Genomic DNA, 11,274 nt, shown 5'->3' with positions numbered 1-11,274 from the left:
CTCTAGTGGCCTCCTGCTGTGTACATCCAAGTGTGTGTGTGTGTGTGCGTGTGTGTGCGTGTGTGTGTGTGAGTGTGCGTGCGTGCGTGTCTGTGTATGTGCGTGTGTGGCGTCTCGTGCGTGCGCTCTTGGTACGTCTGTAGAAGGAGAGCGAGACAATAGACACTGCTGAGGTTGTTACAGTAACGACGGCTACATTAACTATAACTCCGACTATTTTTACACCCAGCCGACTCCGATGACCTATCCCCTGAATGAGAATGGGTCAGTGGCCTACATTCCCTGGTACTCTGCTGCGTGTTCTGCAGACAAGCGTTCCTTTTCTGTCTCTCTCTTTCTCTCTCTTCTCCTCCCTCCCTCTTGATGCTCGCTTTCTCTCTTCTCCTCCTCTTTCTCTCCCTCTCTCTCTCTCTCTCGCTCTCTCTCTCTCTCTCTCTCTCTCTCTCTCTCTCCTCTTCTCTCTCCCTCTCTCTCTCCTCTCTCTCTCTCTCCTCTCTCCTCTCTCTCATCTCTCTCTCTTCTCTCTCAACTCTCTTACTCTCCTCTCTCTCTCTCTCATCCCCTCTTCTCTCATCTCTCTCTCTCTCCCCTCTCTCTCTACTCTCTTCTCTCTCTCCCTCTCTCTCTCCCTCTCTCTCTCTCTCTCTCTCTCTCTCATCTCTCTCTCGCTTTCCCTCTCTCTCTTCTCCTCCCTCCCTCTTGCTCTCTTTCTCTCCCTCGCTCCGTCCCTCTCTCTCTCTCGCCTCCCTCTCTCTGTCTCCCTTTTTCATTTTCCTCCCTCTTTCCCCCTCTTCTCTTCTGCGTTCGTGTGTCGGGTGGTGTTTACACTGATGGGGGGTTGACAGGCCACACACACACACACATCTACACACACAAATCTATACACACAAACACATCTACAAGCACACACACGTCTACACACACACATCTATACACAACACACATCTACACGCACACATACATCTACACACACACATCTATACACACACACATCTACACGCACACATACATCTACACACACACATCTATACACACACACATCTACACGCACACATACATCTACACACACACACATACCTAGTCCCATGTAGCCAGTGTGTATCCAGACAAACATAGACACGGTATTTAAAGTTGCACGCACAAAACATGCAAGAGGGGTTTCCTCTCACGAAGAAGAGAGGTAGGGGGAGGCGAGAGAGGAGGTCAGGTGGAAGGGAATGATTGACACGCCCTGAAGCGTGGCGTTTGATCTTTGGACGGCTGCACAGACTGCAGTCTACTGCATTCCATGTGTGTATTTGTGCGTGTCTGTGTGTGTGTGTGGAGTCCTTGTTGTCTGACGACCGCATGGCAGAGGCAACAAGCTCCCTGTCACAGTGATACAGTTTACCTGTCCCCGGGTCAGTGTTCGCGGTGGCGGCTGTTTGCCTCTGTTTGTGTTTGCTGCCGTGAAGCACATCCAGGGGTCCACGGAGCGCGAGAGATGGGTGGGGTGCTAGGGGGTAGGGGGCGGGGGTGCTGGGGGTAGGGGGGGGTGGAGGTCTGAGGGGGTGGGGGGGTGCAGAAGCAGGGGATGGGTGGATGGAGGAGAGACAGCTCAGGTTCACGTGTCTTCTGATCCCTCCATGTTATCTGAGGGAGGGAGGTTGGGAGGGAGGGAGGGAGGGAGGGAGGGAGCATATCTTCACCAAAACTCCCGGTCGGGTAGATTTTTGAAGCTCCCATGATATTAACTTGGTTGCCATGGTGACGTGGAAAGGCAGCAACCGGGCCTCCAAACCTGCTGGTCCAGCATTCAGAGACAGCTCCCCATTATGTGTGTTTGTGCGTATGCGTGTGTGTGTTGGGTGCGTGTGTGTGTTGCTGTCACACACCAGGAGCTTTCATTCCAGGGAGGGGGGGGACTGTGCACGGTTGCTAGGTAACAGTCTCCGGGCTCAAAGGCGAAGCAGGGCCCGGTCACCATGGCAACGTCAGTGGTGTGAAGGGTGAATGGACTCTGGGTGGCCGCGGTAGTAGTGAAGGTACTGAGTGTGTGTGTCTGTGTGTGTGAGAGCGAGAGGCGAGCGAGAGAGGAGAGAGAGAGAGAGAGAGAGAGAGAGAGAGAGAAGAGAGAGAGAGAGATGAGAGAGAGAGAGAGAGTGGGGAGGGTGAATTCTTCAGATCACTGGGATGTCTGCAGTCCGCTTCATCAGACAGTTGCACTCCCTTCAGGACACACACACACACACATACAGCCCCCTTACCGACCCCTCAAAAGCACTTCAAAGACAGAGTAGTCATGGCAATTGCATTATAGCATCATCAGGTGGTTACTAGGGCTATCAATGGCGAGAGAGAGAAAGATTGGAGAGATTGTTAGGGAGAGAGAGATGAAAGAGATGGGGTGATGGAGAGGTAAAGAGGTAGAAAGAGGAACGGAGGAATAGGGATTGTCATCTTTATAGCATAGATCTCAGAGGTTCTAGAAAGATCTCATGTATTTCTCTAGAAACTATGAACTAACAGGTGAAGGCTTATTTCCCTCTCTGAAGTCCTTTCCCATATGTCACACATGCTTGGTTTTGTGTGTGTGTGTGTGTGTGTGTGTATGGGGAGAGAGAGAGGGAGACAGAGAGAGAGAGAGTCAGAGAGGGGGTGTCATTGTGTGTGTGAACGAACAGAAAAAGAGAGATGGAGTGGGGGTGTCATTGTGTGTGTGTGTGTGTGTGTCAGAGTAAGACAGAGAGAACAGTAGAGCTTATCTGGGTTGTAAAGGCCCAGTGGTGTTGGTAGAAAGAGCAGTCTATGGTAGGAGAACAGGGTGTCAGGGCCCAGACCAGCAGGAGGGGGGGGGGGGGGGGGGGCGGGGCTTAGACAGCAGGAGGGGGGGGTGCAGGGGGGGCAGGGCCCAGACCAGCAGGAGAGGGGGGGGGGGAAGATTTAGGGAGTTTAGTCACGGGGGAGAAAGGCTGCCTGCGTTCACCAGCCTGGTACCTCCTTCCACCACACACCACACACACATGTATACACATACATAGTCACACACACACACCCTCTCTCTCACACAGGGACTTGGGTCTTTGGGCGAGAGAGAGAGAAGAGAGAGAGAGAGAGAGAGGAGAGAGAAGAGAGAGAGAGAGAGAGAGAGATGAGAGAGAGAGAGAGTGGGGAGGGTGAATTCTTCAGATCACTGGGATGTCTTGCAGTCCGCTTCATCAGACAGTTGCACTCCCTTCAGGACACACACACACACACATACAGCCCCCTTACCGACCCCTCAAAAGCACTTCAAAGACAGAGTAGTCATGGCAATTGCATTATAGCATCATCAGGTGGTTACTAGGGCTATCAATGGCGAGAGAGAGAAAGATTGGAGAGATTGTTAGGAGAGAGAGATGAAAGAGATGGGTGATGGAGAGGTAAAGAGGTAGAAAGAGGAACGGAGGAATAGGATTGTCATCTTTATAGCATAGATCGAGAGAGAGAGAGAGAGAGAGAGAGAGAGAGAGAGAGAGAGAGAGAGAGAGAGAGAGACAAAAGAATGTTTGTGTTGATGAGAATGTGAAGGCTCTCTATGTATGGACACAGTGTCAGGATGATCCCAGAGAGGGGGACAGACAGACAGACAGACAGGCTGACAGTCAGACAGACAGACAGACAGGCTGACAGGCTGACAGACAGGCTGACAGACAGACAGGCAGACAGGCTGACAAGCTGACAGACAGACAGGCTGACAGACAGGCAGACAGACAGGCAGACAGACAGGCTGACAGGCAGGCTGACGGGCAGGCAGACACAGACAGGCTGACATGCAGGCAGGCAGGCAGACAAAGAGAGAGACAGAGAGATTGAGTCTGACAGAAAGAGAGAGATGGAGACAGACCAAGAAAGAGAGAGAAAGAGAGACTATGAAAAGACAGAGAGAGAGAGAGAGAGAGAGAGAGAGAGAGAGAGAGAGAGAGAGAGAGAGAAACAGTAAGGGGGGAGGAATAACTGGACTTGAGAACACCCAAGAGAAAAGAAAGGGGGGAGGGGGGAGAGACAGAAGATTGAGTCAAAAGAGGGGGGTGGTATCATGCAGATAGCTAGTCTATTGTGGACGTATTTTTCCCCCAGAAAATACACAATGCCGTGGCTATTATGGTGCAAAACCAAGAACAGTCAGGGTGACTGGGGTTAGGCAGGGATACACAGACACACAGACACACAAATCCACACTCACCCTCTCTCCCTCTGTCCCTCTCTTTCTCTCTCACACAGACACACACACACTCACACACAGTCCTCTTGCAAACAGGGAGGAGGAGGATGGGGGGGGTGTAACTTTAATAACAAGTTGCAACTTGAAAAACATTTCAGATAGAAATGCAACACATAGATCAGGCTTGATCCTCTGCTGTCTACAGCGCCTAATCACGGTATCTGTGTAATCTATGTATAAATCCTGGCTGCACGACACAGTTAATCTCCACGCACAGTCCGTGTACAGGTTTATGCTTGGCCCCCTGCTGGTCGGAGCAGGAATTACAGCTGTGGAATATAGGTCACTGTTGGAGATGTAGAGGTTTATCTGTGGTGGTGGGGTCTAAGTGGATCATGCTGAAATCTCCATACAAGATGCTCATACGGTAGCTCTCCACTGGTGAGACAGCCTGGGAGAGAGAGATAAGCGGAGAGAGATGGAGAGAAATCTGACTCTACTCCCAGTAGAGTCTCTTTCCCAAACAAACTCTCTCTCCCCTTCCCCTGAGTGTCCACTAGGGGGCAAGAGAGTTCCTGACCCTCCCCAGTATTGCACCGCATGCTATTGTCATCTTCTCAGATCATTTACAAAGGCCTGCCAACCTGCCCACACATAGGAAATTATTGGGATGTTTGTGAAGCGCATCGTGACGTGTCTGTAAAAAGAGACAGTGTTTATTACGATGTATTTATGTTGTCTCTCTCTCCCACTCCCTCTCTCTCTCGCCTCTGCAGACCATGTCGGAGTACACTTCTCTTCTCAGCGACCTGTCTGAGAACATCACCAATGAGGATCTGGACCAGCTCAAGTCTGCCTGCAAGGAGGACATTCCTGAGGACCAGAGCAACAACATCACGTCCTCCAAGGAGTGGTTCAACTACCTGGAGAAGAACGACAAACTGGCACAAGGTGAGGGAGGGAGGGAGGGAGGGAGGGAGGGAGGGTGTGGAACGGAGAGAGGAAAGGCTGAAGTTGAGGGATGTCAACAGCAGTTAGCCAGCTGTGACGAATCTCTCCCTTCATCAGCTGGACAGCACAAAACCCATTTCTGCATCTTCTCCTCAGATAACCTCTCGTATATCGAGCACATCTTTGAGATCTCGCGGCGGCCAGACCTCCTAACTCGTGTCATCGAGTACCGGACCACGGTCCTCAAGATCTCAGAGGACGACGAGATCGACACCAAGCTCACACGCATCCCCTCCGCCAAGAAATATAAAGGTAGGCCTCGTCGCTGTTCCCTCTCTCTCTCTCTCTCTCTCTCTCTCTCTCTCTCTCTCTCTCTCTCTCTCTCTCTCTCTCTCTCTCTCTCTCTATCTCACTCACTCACCCTCTCTTTCCCCATTTCCTACTGACACTCAATCTCACTCTCTCCCTCAAACGTTTGCTCCTTTCTTCAGCTTTGTTAGTTTGTTCTGGCTCATCTTTTACAGAGCTCTTTCCAAACAATAAAGGAAGCTCTGTATCTTCTACAAGTCCTGTCTTTTAGACAGCTTTCCAACCCCCCTCTCCACCACTCCTCAATAAGCTTCTTATTTTCAGTCTTTTGTTACACACTTAAAATTCACATTTATCTACACTTCACTCAAACCGCGTATGTCTACATTAGAGACAAACAATGGAGATTCGCTTAGATTAAAGAAACGTTTTAAGGGAGATACACTTCATCCTTCTTTCTCTCTTCCCAGACATCATTCGCCAGCCCTCTGAAGACGAGATCATCAAACTGGCCCCTCCTCCTAAAAAAGTGTGAGGTCATCGACCCCCCCTCTCCCGCCCGACCTCTCCGCTCGACCCCTGGCACTCCAACATTCTCAAGCCTCAACCCCCTCAACCTTGCCCCTTATCCCGCCCCCTTTCGCCACTCACTCACACCACGACACTTCGATCGACCAATCATATCGTCCGGACGCTTCGCCGCTTCATCCAGAGGAGGAGCTCCGGAGGGGAAAGACAGAGAGAACGGCGGAAAGAGAGACGGGAGAGAGAGAGAGAAAAAAGCCAAATCAGAAGGGCATTGTGGGTCACTTCAGAACCTGTGTGCGTACAACACCGTTTGTGGAGAGAACGCGTGTGTGTTTGTCTGTGCGAGAGTGTGTGTGTGTGTGACAGACTGCCTTCCACATTTTCCCAGGCACCTTTGTCATGAGGTCAAAAACAGATTATCGAGCATATAAATCAGTGAAACGTACATAATTGCTTGCAGTTGTCAATTACAAGCAGTGTTTTGCATCTCTCCACCATCGAAACAAGAAAGACAGCGCTGGTCTTATATTCCCTTTACTGAAATGCAACCACATCAATTTCAAAGCAAAAACTGAATAATATACGGATAAAAAAAAATATTTTTAAAAGCGGTGTATTTAAAGTTCATACTCATAGGAAAAGCCAATATTTGCCTTTAGCTTACATAGCCCTGGTATGAATTATTGAGACCAATATTGTTTTAGTGTGTTTGGTTATACATCTATATTTACGTGATATAATTGGAACAAATACCACAAGTCAGATATGATCCATAAGTTTGATGGTCTGTGTCTCTGAGTAAGGGGGGGCACACGAAAACTGACGAGGGAAAGAAAAATTGTCTGTATCGTCTTTACATTGATTAACTCTACGGATGACTTTTGATCTATTGTTAGTCTCTGTAAACCCCATACTCTAACCAAATTAGAGAGACAGAGTTGTAACGTCCGTTAAAAGAAAACATATATTGACCGGGGAAAAAAGCCCATGTTAACTAAATGAAAGAATAATGAGCTATGTAAGTAACGCTCGGATATATTTTATACATATGATATATGATATATTAATCAAGATTACAAAAATATGACAACAATGTATACAGGAAAAAACTGAATTTCCGAAGATTTCTGAACAACAGTTGACCAATTGACAGCCTTGAAGATCACAGAGGGGCCATGACAGTTGTGATTGAAGTAGAAAATAGTTAAGAACACGGAATGGATGATGGTGTATATGTGTCATTAGCACAACTAACTATTAACCAATCATGTACAACAGCTTTCAGGTTCCCTCATGTGAAACATGCATGTACTTAGAGTACCGTTTCTGTCCTTCCCAAATCATTTTGAACTGTACCAGTCATCGTATCTGTTCAAATAACAAGACTGTTGATTGAAATAAAAATAACTTTACTTATTTAAACACTGTGTCTCCGCCCCGCGACGACGCCTTAGTACACGTTGGTTAATTCCAAACAGCTAATTTGTAATAATAATAATAAAATCAAAAAACACAGAAATACAGTTTTATGTGGTGAGCTACGCATCCATACCTGTCTTGCTCGCAAATAATTGGAACTTTTATTTTGAAGTGTTTGACCTTTGGATGGTTTCCGCAATTAAACAATTGGGACTTATATTATTTATATGACTTTTAAGTGTTAAACCTCTGTAATAGTACAGTAATTTGATTTTTACCAGCCTGATAATTTTGTCATCTGGTAAAAATACTACTTACTGTACCCCTAGAGTTCACCTCACCTCACACCCACCTCCCTAACCCTCTCTTTATCCTAGTGCCAATGACCAGGACTTTTATTGTGATCTTAGTTTTGTTATTGCTTGCTCTTCTTATTGTGATGTTGGACTGATTTGTATCCTATGCATTTTTTTGCGAGCTACACTGTTATAAAACGTATCATTCATAAAAAAGGCTGCATTAAGAACCTCTGTCACTCAAGCAAATATGATTGGTTTCTCTCTTTGAGGTTGTGTTTGCAAAAGTCACAGCAGAAAATGGTTTCAAAATATCAAAACGGAAATACTTTAGGTGCACTTGGTTCAGAAGTGTTAGCACTTTCAAGATGGTCTCATCAGTTGCATCTGGAAGATTCAAATCGAGTACACTTTGAGTATTTCACAGACATAACCCACGAGAACCCAGCCCTCCTGGTGGCCAGACTCCTTTAAAGTGAAGCGGTGGCTACTTCTTCTAGGAGAGAAGGAACCTGCTAATGCTAACAGCTAAAGCTAACCGTTGACCCCAAAACGCAAGGCCATGTGAGTCATCATGTATGTCTGGTTCAGGTCCAAAGCAAGATGCTTTTCTTTCCATTGATCTGGAATCCAGAGAACATTCTAGATTCTTAACATGGGGTTCTCTTGGTATTCTAGAACAGGTGGCTCTGCAGGTAGGAAGGCAGTTGTCATTACCGCTATGACCTGTGGGTGCTGGCCTGTGGGCTGGGCTCTGCTGGCTGGCTGGTTGGTCAGTCAGTCAGTTAGAATCCTTGTGTAGGGTTCAGCATTCCAGTTCCAGAACCCCTGGCCTAAAGAAATAGGCCTAAAAGAATCACCAGAGTAGTGTTGAATGTGGCCAAAACACATCCCAGAGCAGTCTTGTCCTATTATGATTTATATGTGAATATTTTCATGAAGATGGCAAGAGAGGTCTCGTTTTATTGTTTGGTTTGTGTCTTTTTCTTTGTTTTTTATTTTAAGCGCTTACAAGTAGATATTTGTGAATTGTTGATGTGTGTGACCATGTGACGTAGATATTTTTTAATTATTTTTCTCAGAATTCCAGTAGGTGATGGATTGTATATTAGCAACTATGTGGTTGATTGTCAGTAGGTAGAATATAGTATGGCCAATGTATGCCCATAAAAACTCACTAACTTTATATCCAAGCACTCAATTGCAAATCATACTAAAAAAATATCAGATCTTTACATAGACTGTTTACTTTTTTCATTTACTTTTATTTTACTTGTCCATCCCCATGACAACCATGGCAAAGCCTTGATTAACAATCACAATCCAGGAAGTCAAGCAGGAAGTGTACAGTGTGCAACACATCGTGATTAGGGTACGAGAGGAGAATGTGTGTCAGGGTCATTATTTCCAGCTCAATAACAAGCATACATAACTGCTGCCGTAGAGAGAGACCTGTTACACTATGTAACCTCACATTTGATTGGTTAAAAATCCTCTATGACATCATAATTGGATTAAAATCACGTCATGACATTGCTTGGCTTTTTATGTGTCCACTGGCACATGTAGTACTAACATATCAGTTACATATGATGTCAATTAGAAATTCAGTGTTCAAAGTACATATCAACTAAATGCTGCAGCAAAATACAGAGTACTGCTCAATTGTATATGATAGATCCATTAAATCAGGACAAATAGATAGAAAACACGATCATTTATACTGTATGCACAGTCTAAGTGCATATGACTAAGCTTACAGAAAGTCAGTTGAAAGAAATGATGATTACGTTTTTTTTTTTCTTGATTTGATTAGGTTGTACATATATATTGTGAATATTTATATATATATATCAATTTGTTTGATTTTTTAATTAATAATTTATTTAATGCCAATATATTGGGGAGTTTATGTGTATGTATACTAACTGGAAAACAAATTTGCACCAAACATTTTGCTTGTCTAAATTTCAAATAGAATTCACATTACAACTCTTAAATTTTACATTGTAATCTTGTGTCATGGTTGTGATATTATTTTGTATTATATATTATTTGTTCTTTCAGCCTAACTGTAATCTGTTTTACAACTTTCTTGCCCTTTTGTTTTCATCAAATGTAAAGACACTTTTATTATTCTGAAAGTTTTCCTGAACTTTACAACTGAAGGGTTGTTACTTCAACATACAATTCCTACACACATACTTTTCACCAATAGTCTAAAACCATATGAGGATGGGACTTTTAGTTCCTAGAACCTCAGAAAACGTAACTCAAACCTCAGTATCGGTTATTTGACGGTTTCAAGTACAAGGAACGTATAAAAAAAGTATTTGAGATACTCTTACATTGACATTAACTAACAATGTGAAGCCATGCTTCTATTGGAATGGCTCTTCGTGGTCCCACAGACCACCCTGTGCTGAGGTACAGTGTCTGTGGTCCCACAGACCACCCTGTACCGAGGTACAGTGTCTGTGCTGCTTGACTGATGTTTTCCTTGATATGGCCTAGTAAGTGATTTTGGGTGCACTTGTGTGAGTTCATCAGGGCGAACCTTGTGATGAGTCACTACTCTTTTTCACAGCATGTTTTTTTTTATGTTGCATCGTTGTATAACAATTCTTTTCTTTCTGGTGATCGTGATTGTTCTGATGAAAATGCCTTTGTTGTGTTGTGAATTGTAAAGGCCTCATCAAATGCCGCCTGATTCAAAATATCAAATTCTAAACTGTTGTGGTGTTTTCTGGTTTCCCCAGAACCTAAACCAAGCTTCCGTATACAATCCCCACTTTTGTTTGGTTTGTTTTTCTCTTATTTTTGAGTTGTAGAGCTGTGTGTTCATGGGCAATGAAATACTTGGGAATCAAGGATGTAGAGATAGTGATAAAGGAAGGATGAAAGGTTTCTGGGTCAATTATCTGGTCATAGATTTGGAGCCATGAGGTGTCCTACTGGACTAAAAGCAGTTCAGATTATGAATATTGACAAGACTTGCACATTAATTTGGGAAGGCATTGAAAATGTCATGAGTTCGGTGTTGTTGTTGACCATGAGAATGTTTAACGTCGGGAGACAGAAAAGTAGACGGTGTCTTTAAAAAAAAGAAATGCACTGATAGCCTGTATTTGCACCTGTCATTGTTCTGATTGACCATTTTAGAGAGATAGAGGGAGAAAGAGATTGATGAAGTGAATGAGACAGAGAAGATTCTTAAATTGTACACATTCTTTTAACTATAGTTATTCCTCTCATGGATTAAAATGTGAAATGTGTTATGAAAAATAAAGTTTACATTATGCAAGAAACAAGCAAGCTTTGGCGAATCAGGATTTATTTTAAAGTGCCAACTCAATAGTTACAAACTGCTGGCAGGAGAGACTTGAATATCACAATAAAATAACCTAAAAAAAGGATGTATACTGAGCAATCAGTTGCAATGTGTGACTTTTTGAGAATCAACAAGGTGGTTTTTGCCCATGGTGGACATTTTCATAGAGTGTTGTTTGCAGTTAAGTAGACTAGCGGCCATTTTGAAGTGTTGTGTTTTGAGGTGCTCATTTGGGTCGGTCTGATCATTGTGACTGC

At 44.7% G+C, this 11,274-nt stretch overlaps 1 protein-coding gene across 1 annotated transcript in view; it reads left to right on the top strand.

Annotated features, from left to right (window-relative positions):
- LOC134009523 (astrocytic phosphoprotein PEA-15) overlaps positions 1-10,855 on the top strand; it is a 24,446-nt gene extending 13,591 nt beyond the window's left edge. The window contains exons 2-4 of the mRNA XM_062449021.1: positions 4,960-5,134; positions 5,291-5,446; positions 5,914-10,855. Coding sequence (XP_062305005.1) covers positions 4,963-5,134; positions 5,291-5,446; positions 5,914-5,978 — 393 coding nt within the window. The 5' untranslated portion in view covers positions 4,960-4,962 and the 3' untranslated portion in view covers positions 5,979-10,855. The remainder of the gene's footprint in view (positions 1-4,959; positions 5,135-5,290; positions 5,447-5,913) is intronic.
- The last annotated feature ends 419 nt before the right edge of the window (positions 10,856-11,274 follow it).

Source organism: Osmerus eperlanus, chromosome 23 (genome assembly GCF_963692335.1).
Source record: "Osmerus eperlanus chromosome 23, fOsmEpe2.1, whole genome shotgun sequence".
Classification (NCBI taxonomy): domain Eukaryota; kingdom Metazoa; phylum Chordata; class Actinopteri; order Osmeriformes; family Osmeridae; genus Osmerus; species Osmerus eperlanus.
This window is presented reverse-complemented; position numbering and strand designations above follow the sequence as displayed.